The 23,157-nt window shown below is 34.3% G+C and overlaps 1 protein-coding gene across 4 annotated transcripts in view; it reads right to left on the reverse strand.

Annotated features, from left to right (window-relative positions):
- Positions 1–23,157, reverse strand: part of LOC150110284 (WD repeat-containing protein 89) — a 201,711-nt gene that overhangs the window by 68,692 nt on the left and 109,862 nt on the right. For all 4 annotated transcript variants that reach the window (XM_090392484.1, XM_090392493.1, XM_090392511.1 and 1 more), the window contains exons 7-9: positions 21,634–21,697; positions 7,166–7,297; positions 2,818–2,904 (exon numbers count right to left, since the gene is read on the reverse strand). In XM_090392484.1, coding sequence (XP_090248610.1) covers positions 2,818–2,904; positions 7,166–7,297; positions 21,634–21,697 — 283 coding nt within the window. The remainder of the gene's footprint in view (positions 1–2,817; positions 2,905–7,165; positions 7,298–21,633; positions 21,698–23,157) is intronic.

Consider the following 23,157-nt stretch of genomic DNA (forward strand, 5'->3'; position numbering starts at 1 on the left):
ACTTCATCCATCTACTATCTCATAAATGTATTGTTTATGCTTTGTGCTTCTTTTATAGGCATTTTCATGTGTACTGTTCTGCCAAACTGGCTGACACCATTCCTGCCAAAACCACAAACACACAGTATCTGTGCATCAGCTTCAATTCACAGTTCAGCTCCAAACATACAAACCAACTACTTGTCCTCTTTTATGCCTTCTCATACAGTTTCCCTAAGGACTACAACCTTCAGTTGTTCCAAAAACACATTAACAAGTTTCTTCCTTCTTGACTTCTCCACACAACACTAATGTGCCATAGGGGTCTCACAATCTCTTATGCATGGGACCGATAAAAAATTAAAATGAAATTAAAAAAAAAAAAAAAAAAAAAAAAAATCCATACCCACAGTGGGACGTAGGCTGTATTTTTGGTCAACCAGGACAGTTAGTTGTTCAAGAAACAAACGGGTTCATTCTCTCCCCTTCTCCATGCATGGTACTGTTGTGTTAAATAACAGAAATCATCAATAAGGCAAAAGTATCTTATATGCAAGTAATGGATTAAGTATATTGTCATTTTGTTTTAATATTTAAAAATAAGTCAGTCAGAAGACTTGTATCATTGTATTTTCCAAAAATGCTAAATTAATCAGTTAAACATTATCATTATCAAGTTATTTGTTTTGTTTTTTCACACATTACTTCTAATATGTTATCTCTTTTGCTTCCTTAAAATGCCAGAATAAATTCATCCAAAAAATTTTTAAAGCCGAACCTGAAGAATTCATGTTGCAAAGAGCCACTACAGAGTGCAACACAGTGATCTCATACACTAAGACACAATTTTCAGTCTGCTCACTAGTAATACAAAGTAACGTTTTGGTGGTAGCAACACAGAATAGCATTTTCTAGAATTTTCAAATCAGCATAAATCAGGGATGGACCTATTGCATTTTGTTATCCAATCTGAAAACAAAGTTTACTATTATCTTAAGCCAATTCTCACAAATAGTACTATAACTCAAACCAACCTTCATGTAATAAGTAATAACTAATTCAGATGCAATGCTTTTACATATTTTGTGAATCCAGTTCATGCAAGGTCAGGGTAAAACAGACACACTCATATCAAGAGACAGTTTAATGTAATTTTACTTTGTGCTATGAATTCCACACAAGGGATATCAGAACATATTAATGCCATGTACAAAAAACTTACAGAAGCTATAGCTTTATGGTACTCATAACAATTCTTAAACTTATTTTTTATTTTTTGAGAAATTCATTTAGTAAAGGTTGAAGAGGTTGTTATATACAGGGTGGGCCAAAAATTCCTAGGTGAGATTAAAAATCAATTACTTGTTTTTGAGACTTTTTAGGCTATTTTTTTTTTTTTTCCCAGAAGGGAAAAAACTACAAGCCTGGGAGGTTTATGATGAAGTGACTCACTCTGAACCAGAGAACGAAAAATGTGCAGTTTTACTTTGAAAATAATCATTCAATACATATAAATTAAGTAAATATAAATCCAACGTCATTTCAAAGCCGAATACAGAAACTATAAGAGTTTCTTGCGAAAATTGACTAGTGCTTTGAGCATTCATCTCTCCTATAAGGTTTGGCTAAGCCAACTCATAGTATGGCAGTGCATGTATTCCCACAAGCTCTCTCTGTGCTGGAAATTCAAAAATTGAATTTCTAGCACAATCTCCAGATTTAACAGCACCTGACTTCTTATGGGGTTATTTGAAAGGGAAGGTATACCAAAACAAACCCTTCAGCATTGCAGGACAACATCAGAGCTGAAATCTGAGCCGTAGAGAGACAGACTCTCAAAGCTATTAAGGAGAATACCCTACATTGAGAAGAGTCATGTGAAGCTGAAAACAGAAGACATTTACATGACGTTATTTTTGACACTTGATGTCAAAAAATCATTCTTTGTATTTTTTTTTTTTTTTTTTTGTAATTAAAATTTTAAAAGTTCATATACATCATACACAATAGAGTTATTACTATTTCAAATCACCTAGGAACCTTTGGCCAACGCTGTATATTATAGTATTGTGGCTGGACTAAATACTAATAAGATAATCCATGGTACTTTAAGGCCTGATCTACCCTGATTGAGTCACCTATGTTCGGAGGGGATAAAGAGGCTGTGGAAAGGGTGCAAAGAAGTTACAAAGATTATATTAGGATTATGGAATGTAGATTATGAGGACAGATTTAGAGCATGTAGACCACAGACACTGGTAAATAGGGTAATTAGGTATGATATAATAGAGGTCTATAAATGATTGAATGGATGTCATCTGATATCCTCTGATGAAAGTTTTTGCTATATGGAAGGTGGAGAGAGAGAGAGAGAGAGAACGGAGGCATCCAGTGAAGTTAAGTTTGTGCACAGTTAAATGGATAAGACTTGATCATTATTTTGCAGAGCAGTGAGTGCGTAGAAGTACCTGTTGAAGTTGTGGGTGCATCTAGAGATAGAGAGAATGAGTTTAAGAGAAGGAATGACAGCTAGTGTTGATGACATATGGTTCCCCTTAACTTGACTAGGTCTTAGATAATAATAATTTAGGATAGATGTTAGCTTTATGCCAAAATACACATTTTGTGGACTAATGGTGTTAAATCATTTGGAAGCCGTGCTGTAAAAAACATTTACAATTCACTTCAGGCCTAAATTAGAAGGATATTTATCAAAGACCAAAATATAATAACAATAAAAAGGATTCGATACATCTACTTACAAATAGACAAACAATATTAACCAAGAGCAAATCAACTAAGCAAAAAACAAATCTGTCTGATTTTTATAACACTTACTTCATCAACATTCCATACTTGAAGCTCCTCAGTATGTGTGATACAGCACAATCCATCCTGTGATCCAGTTGTCCAACTTAGTATACCCTAATCATTAGAAATACATTATTCAACAGACTTTGTTAATATGAAAACTGAAAATATATCTAGTTCAGATAATATTTAGAATGTTTAAATAAGTATTGGGCTGCACTAGTTTTCAGAGAAACCTATACAAAATCTGATCAAAAATATCCAGACACCTCTTCATAGTAGTGGCTATGGCTATATATATATATATATATATATATATATATATATATATATATATATATATATATATATATATTCATAACTGTGGCTCATACAGGTATAAAAAGAAAGCTCAGTCTTACAATTTTCATAGACAACATTAACAGTAAAATAGGCCGTACTGAAGAGCTTAACGTTTTCAACATGGCATTATCATAGGATGCCACGTCAGCAACAAAGATCAGAAAATCTCTGATCTTTGTCACTTACAGCCACTGATGTTATTGAAGTGAAAACACCTAGGAACCAAAACAGAACCAACTGTGACCTGGTAGGCCACACATAATATCACAGAGTGCAATAACCATCGCATGCTGAAGCATGTAGCACAAAAAAAAAAAAAAAAAAAAAAAAAAAAAAACCTGTCCTTGGTTGAAACTTGCTACCAAGTTCCAAAACGCCTCTGCAAGTAATGCCAGTAAATCAATTATTCATTCACTGGGAGATGAAGATCATGGGTTTCCATCAACATGTAGACCTCCCACAAGCCTAATAATCAGCAAGGGCAATGCCAAGTATCAGGCAATTCAAGTATCTGACTGCCATTGGACTCTGGAGCAATGGAAACCCATTTTCAAGTGATGAATCATGTCTCGCTATCTGGTAGTCTGACATATAAGTCAGGTTTAACAAATGCTAGGAGAAAGCTACTTACCTGAATATGATGTGCTAATTGTGAAGGAGGAGGAGACATCGTGGTCTGGGTCCCCTTGTTCCAGTGATGGAAAACAGGGAATCTTAACACTGTAGCCTATAATGACATTCTAGACAAGTCTGTGCTTCCAGTGTCATGGCAATAGTTTAGTGAATGTCCTTTTCCCTATCAACATGATGATTCCCGCTGTTCACAAAGCAAGGGCTTTGCAGGAATGATTTGATCAGATTGGTGTTGAAGAAGTTGACTGGCCTGCACAGAGCCCTGATCTCAACCCCATCAATCGCCTGTGGGATGAATTGGAATGACATTGCTAATGCTCTTCTGGAAGAATGAAAGGGAATTACCAATATACCAAAATCTAGTAGAAAGCCTACCCTGAAGATTGATATAACAGCAAAAGTTGGACCAACTCCACGCTAATGCCTTTCATATTATGGAATAAGCAGTGTCCAGATATTTTTGCTCACATTACTGTCTAAGTACACTGTGATCAAAAATATCTGGACATGTAGTTGAATCTTGAGAATGTTCACTCTGTTGCTGCAGCCAGATAAATAACAGTGAAATATGCCATTGTTTGTGTTAAAAATAATTGTAACAATAAAATTTCACAGTATTTTGTTTTTGCATACAAAGACTGGTTGACAGTGTAACTAGAAGTGCAGTAAGTATGAACAGCACTTCTAGTTACACTGTCAACCAGTCTACGTATGCAAAAACAAAATACTGTGAAATTTTATTGTTACAATTATTTTAAACACAAACAATGGCATATTTCACTGTTATTTATCTGGCTGCAGCAACAGAGTGAACATTCAAATGGTTCAACAAAAACAGTTTAAAAAAAAAAAAAAAAATTCAGAGCTGATAATAACATTGCACACTTTTTTTTATCAACTGTAGGCAGTTCCTATACAGTAAAGGTCTGATGTACTTTAAAACTGATAACTGTCATTCAATAATGCAAAATGAGACTAGTTCTTGTTCAGACTTCCCTGAGCAAATAACTTTGCTAGATCTCTTACAGAGAAAAGACAGGAAATTATTTTTGATAATGAAACCAAGGAGTAGCGTATTTTGTGATTTTTTGAGAAGACATGCAGGTTATTTCTAGAAAGGAGTATCATCTTTAGGAGGAGATTAAAAAAAAAAAGGCTTTGAAGTGTCTGAACTAGTTTATGCTGGATCCTGATGCCAATATCTTATATGCATTTCAAAATTAGATCCAAGTATGGTAAAGAAATAGTTTTTGCATCTTAAGCTTATGATGATACATGGAAGTTATTCTGTATACAGCGATTTATAGACAATTTTTTTTTTTTTAGCTAACTGTTGAGAATAACTTGGTTATAGAGTAGATCAAACACTTTCTTTTTTCATTTCTTCTTATCACTATCTTCTCAGATATGGATAACTTCTATTTTTTAGTGTAGTACTAATGCCGACATTTTGTTGAGGGTTGTGGAAAACAAGCTGGTATGAAGATACTGACTTGTAAACATCAAAGATATTCCACTGCCTGTTTTAAACCAGCTCATTCTACCATCCTCCACCAGAGTTCAGAATTATTACTTGAAAAATATATCTTAGAAGATGATTAGTGAAAAATATTTTCACCCTCTCCACAGCCAATTTATTCTTCATTCTTATCCAAAAAAGTGTTGTCCTGTCAATAAAATATTGCATACTAAAAATTTTCATGTGCCATCACAGACCAGATACAGAGAATATTTCTTTGCCATACTCAGATTTGACTTCAAATGTACAGCTTCTATTACAAGATGTGGACATCACAATCTCTTATAAGTTAGTTCAGACACTTTCAAGTCTTTTGATTTCTTCTAAAGACATCCTTTAATTTTTTTAAAAATACCTTGGTGTCTATAAATTCTATTGCTTACATGAAAGGCTTTCACAAGCAAGAGTAGAAGTTACAAAATCCAGGGAAGCAAACAGTGCAGTGAAGTCACCTGCAAAGATATAAATCATGTGTTTCTGCTCATATTCTTCACAGAAACCATGATATAGAATGGTCTTTTGCTTTAAGCCTTATTTCAAAAATAATCATCTGCTAAAGGGTCTCTAGCAAAGTTGCTTGCTCACATGCCATTCTGCAAGTCACTGGCCCAGTACTGTACATTATAACTTTACAATGCCAATAATCATTTAGAGGCTCTATATGAAACAATGATTTGCATCACACCTATGACTTGCTTTCAATCCTGAATTGTAATGTATTCGTTTTTATTTAGTCTTAGATTTTTTACACTTGTGTTTTCTAATTATTATACATATTTACTTTGATGCTACCAGATAAATGACAGCAAATCTTGTCAGTGTTCTTGTTTAAAACAAACTAATTTTAACAAGAGCATTCCCAGTATTTTATTGCTATATGAACTATTCTGATGATTAATTACTTCAAAAAAAGACCATGTACTGTTTTTGGATGTATATTTGTTTGCATTTAAACTCATCTAAAAGCATTCTAATGGTCAAGATCAAGACTGTACAGATCAGAAAAATTTTCTGCATCATGTTGCAATTAACATCTGCTGCTGTGTGACATGATATACTGTTATACTGAAAGGAACATGGGTCTCTTCCATGAAACTATTGCAGTATATAGGAAGCATTCGATTTTCCAAAGGTCTGAAAAGGTCTAAGTACATACCTGGAGCAGTCTTGGCTCTGTTACCAAATTTCACAGCTGAGATAATGCACACAGACATAAGGCATCTGATGCACCCACCTATCCAATCAGAAAAGGGTATAGCATGATTTGCTACTTCACATCAAACCTCCAACACTTTACTGAATCGACAATCTTGTTCTTTATACCAGCATAATATGTGCTGTGAGATGATGGTTGATGTTTGGCTCATGTGCAGGTACCCTTGCATGAATGCATGCACATACATATACACCAAGACTGGACAACTCCTTAAGTAGTATCCTAGTAATTATCCTAATCTCCCTGCAAACTTCTTGGACTTCTAGTTGATCTTTTCCATGTTGGATTACCAAAATTTCTACATCATATTTTTTTTTGTCCCTTGTTTAGCTATTTGTGTCCTCCTCTTGACACTGATAAAACACTTTCACAATTTCCATTGGCTGATAATGTTGATTACAGGTGATTTTGGATGATGCAATCTTTATTTTTTAGAAATATCATGAACAGAAAGGATATTGCATCCTAAAATAACACTTCTTTCAAAGTCAAAGTTGTTCATATGCCACTGAGAGTATGCAGGTGTACAATCAACTTTTAGAGTATATTTGTTATATTTGCCTTAATTAAAAATCAGAATAGAAAATGTGTGACAACAGGAATATATATATCATCCTGTCCTGGAAATATTTCTTAACTTAAAATATATCAAAGTTTTAACTCACCACAGAGGATTCTGTATTAAATGTATTTTTCAGTGCACCATTTTCTGTTCTTTCACCTATATCAAATATATTTATCAATCCATCAGTTGAGCCAGATGCTAAGTAATCTTTCTTCTCTGGATGAAACTTCACCTAGAATTGAAAGGCACAGAAAATCATATCATAAATATCAGACTGTATCGTATTTTTCAACACCATTTCTTATCAGATATAAGAGTTCCACGATGTATGCAATTATAATGTATTTGCTATATCATGGAAGTAGGTCTTAGTAGGACCAATGATTCATTATACTCACTTTTTTTTTGTTAAATAGTGTGTATAATAATATTTTATAATTTTGCACATTAAATTAAGAAGTTTAATAATTATGTAGATGATACTAAATATCCCAATTATTTAAAATTTTCAATAAAAAAAAGAAAGATAGAAGAAAAGGATCGAGTTATACATTAATAGCTCATTTAGTTTGTTTTTCTATTATGTATATTATTATTATTATTGCACAGGTATCTCCATAGAGTCCTAAGACTCATTGTGGAAGACTCAAACTATTCACATAATATCTATCATACCACTCCTTGAAACCATTAACAGACAAAGCACTCACAACTAACTCTGGCAGCCCATTCCATTAATTCACCACTCTCCAAGTGAAAAATCCGGTCCTCGCACCCTTGTTAAAAACCACACTTTACCCAACATCCAGGGATGACCTCTTGATCTTCCTTCTCTAGCCAACTGCTGAAACATTTCCCCTGCATCAATCCTATAAAAGCCCTTAAGTAACTTAAATACTTCCACCATAGAGCAATGCATGATTGGCACAGATTGCCTGTGGAGGCCATGATTGCTGGTGCGAGTGATGTGGCTTCCCTCGGTGAGCCCTGGAGGTCAACCTTGGATGTTGGGTAGTAATGAAGATGATAATAATAATCAGCGCTTTTTTTTTTTTTTTGTGGAAAACAATAGGTGTTGGTACACATCCTTTGTTAGCAGGAATAGTTGAATAAAATGATACCACATTCGTATGGCACTGTTAATAAAGGCACCAGCTATACCATTGCATAACGTTCCAAAATAAAAAGCACTGGTAATAATAATAAAAATGCTGAAGTTTACTTCATCATCCCGACCTTAACTTCAACAGTGTACTATCCATCCATGCCCACAATTTGGAACATTGTTTATCAGCAACTTTTTTTTTGTTTTGGATCCTATAATAATACAATACTTACCATCCTGGAAAATTAATTTCCATGATCTCCAGCACTACTGTCACTTTATTACAGAACTTGAATAGATTGCTAAAGCATGATCTACCTTCTCAAAAACTATACTGCACAGGAGACAATTAGTGTTATCTCTGCCTTTGGATATGATTCTTAACTGGCTTTTCTCATGCATTGATAACCATACCAGATACCGATGGTTTTGATGGTGAGGTAACTGATACTTTCTGATGTTTGTCAGTCAGCAATCAGAAAGCACTATAGATGTGCTGCTCAATTTTAAAGGATGATGAATATGAAGGTGTACTTCAGGGTTCTGTACTTTGAGGATTATCTACAGCAGCGTATTTAAACTGCGTTCTCTGGAATCCTGTGGGATCCATGAAAACTGTAGAGGTTCTCCAGAGCATACACGACCAGTGAATGGGGAAAATACTAATTTTTATTAAATTGACAATAAGAAATCAGATACAGTAGTTATGTTACTTTATTATTTGTAATATTATGTATCACATTTCCTTAAGATATTTTGTAGAAAACGGTTCGTTGTCATAATTCCTTTTCAATAATTTTTGAAAATTTTCATAGGATTTCTGTGAAAAAGAAATATGTTTAAATATGCTTCTGCAGTCTCAAAAAAAGTTTCAGAAACACTAGTCTAGAGCTGCTTTTTGTCTGAGGAGCCATTCTGCGGAAAATAGCATTCAATCAAATATTTCTAGAATTCCTGAAATAAATGCCACAATACAGAAATAAAACAATGAAATTTTCATTTGTTATGTTTGATTTTATTTTTATTTAGCGTATGATGTACAAGTCTCAGAATAAAACATACAAATTACATAAAACAGCATAAAAACAATATTATGTTTGATAAAAATTATATATCATGAATATAATAAAGGTTTTGCTATTATATTCGTTAAATATTGTTAATACAGCTGAACAATACTATGTTCCACTAACATTGTTCAGCTGTATTCTCAACTTTTTAATAAAATCATGCTAGAAAATGTTTGCTCAGACAAGCATTCTAATCTGAAAATTGAGAAATGCCCAAATGCACATCTTCTATTGGCTATATATGCTGAATAAACAATTCCACACATCGAAAACAATCTGATCTTACTTTATTAAGGTCATTTAACTTCAGGACTCTTGTGTCATATTGCAGATGATAATTTTTCTTTCAAAATCTCCAAGTTCAGTAATAAGATTTCTGAATTTTTATTTCCATAAATCTTTCATCTTTAGGTCATGTAGCTCAGGTTTTATTGTAGCCTCATCGATTCCAGGAATATGTGAAATTTTACTTCGGAAATAACATAATGTAGCTTCAGTAGGTTTTAATAGAAATATCATAATTTGCTTGTGCTTTCTCATCATCATGCATATCAAGGATTTAGGCCTAGCATGGCCTGTTTTGGCCTTAGAAGTCATTGTTGAATCGTTTAAGAGGACATCCTGGTTTTCTTTTTCCTAATGGCTTGTTTTGGTAATCTTTCTGTTTTCATTCTTTGAACGTGTTCCATCCATTTATGCTTATATTTTTAAATTTTTTCTTTTTTTAATCTTGTGCTTTCTGAACTCTTGAACTTCCTTAAATTCAGATTGCATTAGCAATATAATAATGTTGGTTCAAGATATGAGTATCCAGGGAATTTGAAAGAGGAAGTGATCATATTTTGTTTTGCACAGGATAGAAATTAATGTCATATTGAAAAGAAAAATGTGTAAAAAAAAGTTTTAAAAAAAATCAACGTTGAGCAGCTTTCAATAGTGAACTGTAGACTCAAATATACAAATACTGAAAGAGCTTGAAAACAAGACCAAGCCTTATAGACTCATTTGTAGACTGAAGAAAACATCCATTCTACCAGTCATGGGTTGAAGTTGCCTGCAAGGATATATCAGAACTCAATGGTGAATTTAGGGAGTTGGAGACAGTTATAGAAAAGAGGAAAGTGTATTGAAATTTCCTAGCAAGTAAGTGAGCATGCGCTTTGAGAGAATACAGAGAAAAATATAAAAAAAATCAAAGAAGTGTTTAAAAGAAGCTAAACAAAAATCATGGGAAGACTTGATAAGAATATAGAAGATAAATATCAAGAAGTAGCAGAATGTATTGTAAGCTACAGAAAAAGCTTATAAGTGGAGTAAAAAGTACTATAAAAGGAATCAAAGATAAATCTTGCATGAAAACTGAAAATAACAGATTAATTTGAAGGAAAATTACTGATAGAAGTTAGTACATTAAACATTTTATGTAGTACTGTCATATGTACACCCTTGAGAGAATATAGCAGAAATTTAATGATGAAGAAAGTGTAAAAACTATTCCTTTCTATTGGTCTTACCTAGACAAAGTTAACTTTGTTCAAATGAAAGTATTTCTTCAATAATATATTTAAATGTGTTGTCATATCATCATAAAATTGGATTTCTGTAAACCAGTCATGATCTTGTAGCTCAATATATTCAATATCTGTTTTATCTTCAAAACAACTTCTTTGTTTGAGATATGTTGCAAATTGCATTGAAACTTGTGCCCCTGGAATGCCATCTTATTCTGTTATTCAAAAAACATTGGCTATTTACTGATCACAAAATTGTCTATGATACAGCTTTTTAGCCATCTTTGTTCACAATTTGTACAGCTAAATCCATTACCTTTGCTATGTCACCTGAAAAGGTTTCTAAACAAAGTGACTCTTAATGAATAGTACAATGCAAGGAAAATACATCATGGGCAGTGTTCCCTCTAAGATGTATACATGTTCATGCATGTGTTGGTTAGAAAGAGAGGGCACATGCCTTATAACTATGCATGCAAAATTTTTGCTTTCAGAATTTCTAATTTCCAGTCAATAATTTTTGAACATACTATAAAAACAAATTATACAATAAATCATACTTATCACTTATTTCATTTAGTAATTTTTGCAATGTCTGCACTCCAATATTACCCTAACCAATTCCAACATAATACACACTTATTAATTACTTTTAGCTGCAGCATATTAGTAAACTGAGGCTGACATTAGCAATTGCAGAAGCATTTGTTTAGGGTGTCTACTGTCTAGACCAGCCTTTCTCAATCATTTTACACTGAAGAAATGAGTCATTTTAACTTAAGTTTTTTTTTTAACTCTGAAGAAAACATTGATTGATTCTGTCAGAGAGGCATGTGGTGAGGTTGTCTGCAAGGATAAAAAAATCAGAACTCGCTGGTGGACACAGGAAGTTAAAGAGGCAGTGAAGGAAAAGAGGAAAGCATATCAAAAGTTCCTGTCAAATAAGTTAGATTGTGCTCTTAGAGAATACAGAGACGAATGCAGGAATGATGCTAAACACTGTGTAAAACTAGCTAAACAAAAGTCATGGGAGGACTTTGGCAAGAATATAGAAAATAAATATCAAGGTGGCAAAATATTCTGGAGGTTGTTGAAGAAGCTTAGGAATGGAGAAAAAAGTGCTGTAAAAGGAGTTATAGATGATAAAGGTGACATGAAAATGGGAGAAAAAGATATCCTTGAAGTAATTACTTTGAAAAACTGCTAAATGAAACAAGCATTGAAGACAGCACAGTGGTAAAAAACAAATGACCAAGCATGCAGCCAGAAATACATATCCATACTTGAAGTAGAAAAATCCATCTAAGGCTTGAAATGTGGAAAGGCAGCAGGAGTAGATGATATTTGACCAGAAATGCTGAAGTATGGTGGTATAAGTCTTACAGTGTCTGCACTGCATAGTTCAGAAAGCCTGGACAGAGGGACGATATATAAAAAGGGAAATAAAACTGAATGTGAAAAGTACAGAGGTATTTCCCTACTGAGTGTTCCTGGCAAGATCTGTGCAAGTTTACTTGAGAAACGGTTCAAAAGAATTGTGGAAGAAAAGCTTGATGAAGAACAAGCTGGATTCAGTCCAAATAGAGGCTGTCAGGATCAGATCTTCACTTTACGACAAATAGTCGAGAAAGCATGGCAATATAACAGAGATCTGTATTTAAGTTTTGTTGATTTGGAAAAGGCATACGACAAGGTGCCAAGAGAGAAGCTATACAATACGCTACAGTTATATGGTGTGAATGGGGTATTATATCAAGTAATACTTAGTCTTTATTTGAGTTGTAAGTCAGCAGTTAGAATTGAAGGAAGTACAAGTAGATGGTTTAATGTTAAATCTGGTGTGAAACAAGGATGTACATTATCCTCTCTGTTATTCATTATCTATATGGATCACATTATGAAGGAAAGTGGTATTAAACATGATATCAAAATTGGAGATGTTAATGTCAGCTCTTTGCTTTATGTGGATGATGTTATACTTCTAAACAAATCCGCAACAAGTCTGTAAGATTCTCTGACTAAATTGAATAGCTGTTGTAATAGATATGGTATGAAGGTCAGCAATAAAAAGACAAAGACAATGAAAATAGGCAGAATCATTGAAAATGTCAACTGTGTTGTGAATGGAGAACCTGTGGAACAAGTAAAACATTTCAGCTATTTAGGCACGATTTTTACTGAAGATGGTAAATTAAATATAGAAATAGACAACAGAATCAGCAAAGCTGGTATGGTAGGAAGTCAATTGAATAAATTCATATGGAATAAGAGAGAGAAATTAGTTGGAACACTAAATTAGCTGTATACAAGACAGTGTTTAAACCAGTTTTAACTTATGGATCTGAGAGCTGGATCAGAATTAAAACACTTGACAAAAAACTAGAGACTGCAGATATGAGAGTCATGAGAAAGATTAGGAGCATGAACAGATGGTATCAATGGCAATATCATATTAAAAATGAGGATAATAGGAAAGAACTTGAGATTGTCAGCATCCAGGAATGCATTAGCAGAGCTAATCTCAGGTGGTATGGTCAGTTACATTAACAGAATGGGAAAGGAAAGATTAGCAAAACAAGTATTCTCTACCAGGTTGGCAGGAAAAAGTCCCAGAGGAAGACCAAGATATTGGTGGATTGATAAGGTAAAAAGTGCCTTAGAAGATAGAAATATAAGATCTGATAATGTTGGAGTCTTGACAAGTAACAGACTGATCTGGAGGAAAATTGTAGATAGGAAGTTAGTAATGATGTAATTTTTTTCATGTAGTACTATCATATCCTGTACACCCCTTGAGGGTACATGGCAGGAATTTGATGATGATGATGAAATAAGTAATTTTCAGGTCTCTATAAAAATTATTATATACTCATTTTCATGTAGTACTATCATATCCTGTATACCCTGTGTGTGTGTGTGTGTCATCAAATTCCTGACATGTACCCTCAAGAAGTGTACAGGATATGATAGTACTACATTAAAAACTTACATCATTGCTAACTTGCTATCTACAATTTTCCTTCAAATCGATCTGCTACCGGTCAAGACTCCAACATTATCAGATCTTACATTTCTCTCTTCTAAGGCAATTTTTACTGTATCAGTCAACCTATATCTTGGTCTTCCTCTGGGTCTTTTTTCCTGCCAACCTGGCAGAGAACACTTATTTTGCAAATCTTTCCTTTCCCATTCAAGTGATGACCATATCACCTGAGATTAGCTCTAACACATTCCTGAATGCTAACAATGGTAAGTTCTTTCCTAATATCCTAATTTTTAATGTGATACTGCCATTGATACTATCTGTTCACTCCATTAATCTTTCTCAGAACTCTCATATTGGAGATCTCTAGTCTTTGATCAAGTGTTTTATTTCTAACCCAGCCCTCAGATCCATAAATTCAAATTAGTTTGAACACTGTCTTGTATACAGCTAGTTTAGTGTTTCTCTTTTATTCCATATAAATATTCAGTTGACGTCCTACCATACCATCATGACTAATTCTTTTGTCTCTTTCCATATTTAATTTGCTATCTTTGCTAAAAATTGTTCCCTAAACAGCTGAAATATTTTACTTGTTCTATAGGCTCTTCATTCAGAATGCAGCTGAAGTTTTCTTTCTTCCTTCCTATTTCCATAGTTTCATCTTTATATTGCTGATTATCATGCCAAATCTGTTACAGCTGTTATGCAATTTAGTTAGAGAATCCTGGAGACTCGTACTAGATGTGTTTACGAGTACAATATCATCTGCATAAACCAAAGAACTAAGTTTGGTATTTTCAATTCTAATATCAGGTTTAATACTACTTTCTTTCCTAATGTGATCCATATAGATGATAAATAAGTGCAGCGACATCATTTTCTTACGTCTAATCATGTTCTTGTATTTCCTTCAATTCTAATTTCTGACTTACAACTTAAATACAGGGTGTTCGGGATAAATTTGACAGTTTCGTAAGGAAAAAGAAAATCTTCTTTGTATCTATTAAATTTAATGAATTGACAAAAAAACATTGCAGGCAGAGTTAATTACAATACTATCAACAAGATTTACTCAAAATAACCACCATTAGCATCGATCACAGCTTCAATTCTGCTTCGGAACCTCGAACAAGCTGATGCTACAGTCTCCCTGGGAAGGGCCGCAAAAACTGTTTTAATTTTATCCATTAACTGGGCTTTTGTATTACTGGAAGTGCGATTGGTGTCTTTTTCAACTGCGCCCCATACAAAATAATCCATGGGGTTAAGGTCTGGGGAGTTTGGAGGCCAAACATTTGGACTGGTGAAGTCGTAGAAATTTTCAGACAACCATTTTTGACTTTTCCCAGAGGTGTGGCAAGGGGCCGAATCCTGCTGCCATACATACGGCCTACCATTGGCTACCCTTGTTATCCAGGGCTTGACTACAGTTAGCAACTCCACGAACAAAGCCCGAATTCCAATGCCAGGGTTCTTCAACACCTGTTCCTGCAGATTTGCGAGGAATTCTGCTGTACGAACGCAATCAGATCGTCTGCTAGGGATCTTTCTTCTTGCTACATCCTCGTAGTCACCATTGCAAGTCTCTAGTTCATGCCTGATTGTTTTTACTGTATTCAGGGAGCATTGGGCAGCAGTCGTAATATCCTTATTTTGATGGCGGGCACGAATCATCATGATACAAGTTATTCTCTTCCATGATTCAGGTGGGTTCCAGCTATCCATCCTTTCTGACATCTTGTATATGAATGAAGACGGGTCCAAACTTTTAAATGAAGAGAAGTGTGTGTTAATACATGTAACTTACGGAAAAATAGAATTAATTATAAATATGTCAAATTTATCCCGAACACCCTGTATATGCTGTGTATTGCTCTGTATAATGTTCCATTTATACAGAGGGATAAATATACATTTATCCCATATCTTCAGCATCATCATCGTCAGGTGACTCAAATTCTTCAAACGCATTCCACACCACTCTTTCACATCACCTGTCCTCTCTTGCTTTGGCTATTGTACCAAGCATGAAAGTTTGATCTTTCTATGTTATCCATTCTTTAGATATAAAGTTCAAAAAACTCTAGCTCTAGTTTCCATTGTATTATTTTCTGCATTAGATTTTCTTTGCAGTTTACTTTGCAATACAGTTCTTCATTTGTTCCTTTTTGCACCATCCAATTCATAGAATCTTTCTATAACATGTTCTTTTGAGTTGATGTTTTCGATGTTTCTGTCTTTTTTTTATCCTCTCTCTTCTTCTTTTCCATTGTCTTAGCTGATTTTCATACCAATATATTATTTATACCATGTTTATTTTCTCAGCATCCCTAATGACATCTCCATTAACACTAGTTTTCTGCAGAACCCTGGTCTTGACCGTTCAGTCACTTGAACTCGTGCAAATAGTGATGATTGTTGTAGCTATGCAGATTTAAATGAATTAATTTAGATCTTGTAGCTTGTGATGTTTGTTGTTTAAGCACAGGTTACTGTACACATTGAGTCTGAGACTGGAAACTTGCACACAGAATGTTTTTCATGTGCACATGAGCTGGCAAAGATTAGAAGGAATATTGATCATGAGAAATTAGTCTTTTAAATAAAATAAAAAAAAAAAAAAACTATTTGTTCCCTTCGGCCCAGTGCCTCAACATTGGCAATAGAAATTATTTTGTTGATGCCAATTCCTTTATTTTTCAAGGTTCCAGTAATATACTTGATATATTTTCCCCAAATTTCTTCTTTGAGTGGTAACACACCAGTTAATTTTTCTTAGGTCCCAAGGAGTTGACACATCTGCCAATGAGAAAAACCTGTGCAATATCATATACCTTGCATGATTTATCACAAGCAATGGAAAATCCTGATGCTGAAATTAGATCTGTAGTCTGTTGAATGGATACATCTGTTATTTATGCAGTACTATCCCTTACAGTTTTCACAGATAGTGGAATATCTCACATCACTACATGAGAAAAAGGTAATCAGACATCTCAGGCAAAAATTTTTTTCATATACTCTTCATCTCTAAATGTAAAATCTTTTACATTTAGAGATGAAGAAAGTCTTGGAAATGTTTTGAATGTTTCACATGCAAAAGCATGTGAAACATTCTCCTTTTTAATAATCTCATGAGTAGCCACAAAACTAGCAACAGTTGTATTGATGAATTTATCCATATTACTAAGGGGCACTTAGTTAAATTTGAATTCTTTTGCTCTGCTCTTGTACTACTTTTTTCAGTGTCAACCATGGGATATGTATTTGCAAATGTAGTGGGTTAAGTAATGCCTTTCCCATTTGACTTTATTGTTTAGGAGTTTTTCATCGCATATGTGTTTAATTAAAGTCTTATCTCTGCAAAGAGTCCCAAGGGAGTGGATGAAGGGCAAAATAATTCCTTTGCATAAAGGAGAATCTAAGTCTAGGTAGCAAATTATAGACCAATTAGTATCTCAAGAGTGGTGGTAAAAGTATTGGAAAAGTTGGTCAACAAGAGAATTCAGGGATGTGTGGATAAAAACATGATACTCTGTGAGGTGTAGCATGTCTTTGTGAAGGGTTGATCATGTCTTAGTAATCCATTAACTTTTTATAATACAATAACAGCTAAGTTAGATAAAGGGAATGGCTACATGATGATACTGCTGGATGACTTTGCAAAGCTAATTGAACAAGATACCACATGGAAGTCTATTATGCGAGCTGCAACAAATGGGGTTGGGTATGAAACTGGTGATATGGATAAATACCAAAAAGTAGTATATGAAGGAGCAGAATCCAGGAGAAATAATTTGAAAGGAGATATTCAGTTGTTTGCTGATGATTCAAAGTTGGTGGGATGGTAGTTAATCAAGGTGATGTTATATAGCTTGCAGGATGATTTAAATTAGCTGACAGTATGGGGAAAACATAATAGATGTCAATTTAATGTGGAAAAGTGTAAAGTGTGGTCACCTGGGTTTCTTGGGAGATGAAGTGGTGGAGGGGATCCAGAGGTGAGTCACCAAGATGGTGAATGGTTGTAGAATGCTCCCATGAAGATAGATTGAGAGTCTGTGGATTGCTGAAAAATAAACTTTCAACATCGTTCTCTAAATCCAGAGTAATTTAATAAAAAGGTGGCACACCTTTTGGCAACTCCTATAGGTAAAGATGACCTCGCTATTGCTTCTGCCTGGTATCTCCACTTCTGGCCTGGCTCCCACTGAAGAGACCTCAATAAAGGTCAAAACTAGGTAGTGGCCCTTCCCTTAATGCATAACATTATACATATCTGCAAGGAGATGTGTTTTGCATTATGGGAGATACTACGATAGGAGTGATGTTAGCTTGCTCCACCTTTGCAATGAGTTAACCGGTGTTGTACTACCTTACCCCAGTCCTGAAGATACTTTCAGGGCAAACTTTGTTTGCTCATACTTGGATAAAGGATTAAACTAAATTTATTATAGTCTAACCAAGTGAAAAATAAACTTTCAACATCTTTCTCTAAATCCAGAGTAATTTAATAAAAAGACAGCACACCTTTTGGCAACTCCTATAGGTAAAGATGACCTCACTATTGCTTCTGCCTGGTATCTCCACTTCTGGCCTGGCTCCCACCGAAGAGACCTCAATAAAGGTCAAAACTAGGTAGTGGCCCTTCCCTTAATGCATAACATTATACATATCTGCAAGGAGATGTGTTTTGCATTATGGGAGATACTACGATAGGAGTGATGTTAGCTTGGTCCACCTTTGCAACGAGTTAACTGGTGTTGTACTACCTTACCCCAGTCCTGAAGATACTTTCAGGGCAAACTTTGTTTGCTCATACTTGGATAAAGGATTAAACTAAATTTATTATTACCTATCTATGCTTGTCAATATGTTCTTCAACATCCAAGTAATCCTCTGAATTCTGCAAACCTTTGCAAAGTTGTGTCAATTTCCTGTAATCCAGTACCATCAATATGATACAAAATATGTAACCTTTTCAACCCAAAGTGCATTATTTTACATTTTGCAATATTAAATGGACATTATCCTTTGTGCACATTGCCAATTTATTTAAATCATCCAGTAAGATACTTACATACCCATAACAATTATTACCTTCCCCAGTTTGACATCATCAGCAAACAACTGAACATCTTTCCTTAAATCTTCTGCTATATCATTAATACACAAAGAGCAGTAGCCCTAGTACAGAGCCGTGGAGCACTTAAATAGTCACTCTCATTTGCCTTGATTCCGGTCCACCATGCACTGCTCTCTGATGTCTGCCCCCCCCCCCCCCATATCCATATGGTAATCTGTCAAATGCCTCTGCAAAGTCCAGCAATATCAGCAGCTGTCCCCTATAGGAGTATCATATTCCTATCCACCCATTCCCGAATTTTACCTTTACCCACCAATACAGACACACTAATTGGTAATTTATTACTTCTGTCTTGGAGCCATCTTTATGTAATGGAACTATTGTGTCCTCTTTCTCCTCCCTTGGAACCTTGGTACAGCTGAGACTTAGACTGAACAACTTTATCAGAGGCAATGCTAATTCTCTTGCAGATTCATGTAGTACACAGGCTGCCATGCCAATCCAGTCCCACTGCTGTATTCACATCAATATTTTTAGTATGCTGAGTACCTCCACTTCATCTATTCAATTCTCACATCAACCTCTATCATATCAGTAACTTTAAAATCTCCACCTGTATGATATATCTTTGCAAAGTGATTACATAGTAACTACTATTTCTTCTGTCACTCAGTAACTTATCCTTCTATAGTCATTCTTTCTTGTAATTATTTGCTATGTAGCAAAAACACTTTTTTTGGATTTACTTTGGCCTATATAACTAATATTCTTAGTTAGGTAGTTACCCTTCTTGCCTGTACTTTGTATTGTTCATGAGCATGCTGATCACAAGTTTTGCTTATATTCTTCTACAAAGCTTTTTTTTCCCCCTCGCAGCTCCTGCTTTATAGTGCTTCTCATCCACTTAATCCCTATTCGGTTTATCCTCCTTACTCTTGGTAAGCTGCCTGATACTGCTTCTCTCAAATAATCACTGACCATTTCCCATGCAGCACTGACACTGATCCAGGTATCTTATGCCAGTATTGCACCAAGTTGCCACCAAGTTTGTTCATTATCGTTAAGCTTTGATTCCACAAACTCTTTCATGATGGAGAAATCTTCATGTTGAGCAACCTCCCAGAACAAGACTGATTGGTCACTTTCCTCAATCAAAGATAGAGTTGCTATTATGGTTATAGATAGATCTTCTGATGCTATTACCAGATCCAGCACTTGCAAACTCCTGGTCCCTACCATTACTTGATGTTTCAGATAATTATCCCTTAGTAACTGTATAAATTTCATTTCCATCCTGCCATGTGCTCTTTCCTTTTTTCCAATCTACAGTATATCCTGAAAGTTGAAGTCTCCCATGATAACTGCTTGACTTGCACTCATTGTGCTAATCTGCCAATGCATGGCATCCACATCTTCCTCTGAATACCTAAGATCTATAGCAGCAACAAACAATATATTTTGTCCTATTAGTCTCTATCTCACACCAGACAGGGACCTTAAATGAAACCATCTCCCTCAGATCTACAATCCTCCTTAACTTCTATTTTTGTTGGTTGAAGCTCTTCAGTTATCATTAATAATACCTTTCCTCTATCTTCTGCAAATACAATATCCCTTCTATCCCTGTAAACTACATCACTCTCTGCCAACCATGTCTTGCTGATGCCAAATCAAGCTGACCAATGCCAAAAACTTCTCTGCTTTATTTTTAATACTTCGGGCATTTGTGTACATGCATTTCACATCCCCTTGGGGCCCTACAGTTACCCTTGCATAACACATTGATATGCCGTATCTGCTACTCTCCAAATTGAAAATCTCCCGAATCTCTGACTTTTTGATCCCTTAAACTTGATTTTTTGCAGCAACTACTTAAACAGTAAGATCATCTTTCTTGGTGACTTTAAGACATACATATTCTGACTGGTTTAATTTTTTCCATCAACTGAACTAAAAATGGTACAAAATATCTGCTGTAGTTGATGATCTAATAAAAAATATTAATCTACTCACCAGAATACACATTACCTCTCTTTACTCTTTCAACATCCCTGCCAAGTAGAAGTCAACTCTCTTACAAAGCACTCCCAATTGTCTCAACCTCATATACATAGTCATAAAAGCACTAAATGTCACAAAAGCACATGAACTCTGAGATTTCTCTATTTCTTTCTATGGTCAGATACCACTTCCATTGCACTGATCATTCATTTGCTCTAAATAAATTCTAGAAATTACTCTAGCTAGAATGAAATCCATCATCTTGCATTCCATCAAAATTTCTGCCTGTTCATAGTTTGCCAACAAGTGTACCAAAATAGGCCAGGAGAAAACTTCAGTATATCAAAACAGCAGCTGAAACAAAAATTCTAACCCCATTCTCGGCAATGCTGAAGCATGTAGCAACTGCAAGCAACATAAACAAAATCTGACTTATAAGGAGCAAATACAGAAAATCTTTCTATTGCACAAATGAGAGACATGCCTTTGGTTCTATGCCAAGACTATTACGCAAAACTTCTGTCAGAAAGTAATAATGTTCAGCAACATTCAATCGAGAACCAGTTATGGCAGGTCAAACTGTGACTAATAGTTTTTGAAAGTAGCTATAAAGCGTTCAGGTTAAAAGTAACTGATGAGCCTTTTGATATTTCATATTTATCAAGAAATTTCTCTCAACATGCCATATCCAGGCAGATATTAATAATGAAATGCCTAAGGAAAGAAACAAGAATCATTTGAAATTCAAATGGTATAAAATGAAATTCATTAAAAAGAAAAATACAGAAAACAGAAAAAATTCAGATTACCTGTGTTATATCATCAGAATGTGAATCCCAATAGCCACCAAGTAATTCATACTTCCTGAAATCCCTACAAATTTACAGAAAGCAACTTAATGTAAATATATATATATAAATATAAAAATATTCATAGTGCTTTTAATTTTTCTATCATATTCTGAAATTAAATATAAACTCAGTGAGGCAATAAGCCTCACTGCAAACATCTTATGTTGCTAGTGATTTATTGCTGAATAAACACACAGAAAGAGTTAAGTGTTTCAGGAAAAAGATAAGTGCATGACATTTTGCAAAATGCATATACATACACACTAGAAAAGCATTCCTAAGTCCACATTTGGTGATGTCCCAACAATGAGTTCAAAATTAAACACAAATCTGTGATGGAGAAACTTGTCTTAATGAAAATGGAAAAAGATTAACTGACTCTGCATCTTACAATTTAGAAATAGTAAATAGTTTGTTTTTAGACGCAAAAATGCTCCTAAATTTACATAGGCAGCTACAGATCAAAGATCAATAAAGTGACTATTTGATAGCTAATAATAAATTAGCTATAGGCTATAGAGTGGTTTTAATAAATTTATAGGTAGCAGGTTTTTTAGTACATTATTGATTTAGATTATTTAGTACTGAAAAATTGGGTTAAAAGGGAAAAACAGAAAAAAACAGTAAAGAAAACAAGAACTCTTTATTGAGGCTGCAAATTATAATCAATCTAGCCAAGTAAGTAGTTATTACATCCACTCTCCAACCAACAGCCTGCGGGTTTGAATCTTGCTGTGGGCATAGATGTTTGTGATTGTTTTTACATTGCAGATGAATTTCATCATCTAGTGAGACCACCACCTCAATTATTGGAGGCCTGAAGTGGCTTGAAACAGTTCCATGTTTGGTCTCTAGAATAAGGTTTCTGAACAAGGGGGAAATAAAAGTTAAATTAAATAAATAATACAAAAAGTATATAAAATTAATAAAATAAAATAAAAATTTCTTAGCTACATGATGGCATGAATATCCCATGGGTTTATGATCTATTAAATGAGGCATTAAAATGAAAAATGGAAAATTACCAAAGATTGAAGAAAAAATGGCTTTAGAAAGGAAGAGCCTGCACAGATCTTATATTCACTCTTAAAATATTGAGAAGAGAATAACTTAGAAATTCATAGGCTATAAACGTTTTTGACAAGATAGATAGACCACCTGGTATACTAAAAAACCTTACCTATAAGTTTATTAAAATCACTCTACAGACTATAGGAAAAAACAGAAATTAGTATAAAAAAAGAGACAAGGATATCCTCTATTTCCAATAAGAATGAAATAATCAAAGAATAGGGGATAACCAACAAAAGAATCCAAACAGAAAATTTTATTTTTGATACCTTACTATTTTGCAGATGACCAAATGATATTTGGAATAACTAGACAATTTATAAAAAGCTGTATATAAACTGAACTTAATGATTGAATTCATACTATTCATAGTGAACTGATATCATAAGATGAGAAACTAATTAAGCAAGT

This window comes from Typopeltis vanoorti, chromosome 1 (assembly GCF_054136105.1).
Source record: "Typopeltis vanoorti isolate ZY-2024b chromosome 1, IOZ_Tvanoo_1.0, whole genome shotgun sequence".
In the NCBI taxonomy this organism is placed as follows: Eukaryota; Metazoa; Arthropoda; class Arachnida; order Uropygi; family Thelyphonidae; genus Typopeltis; species Typopeltis vanoorti.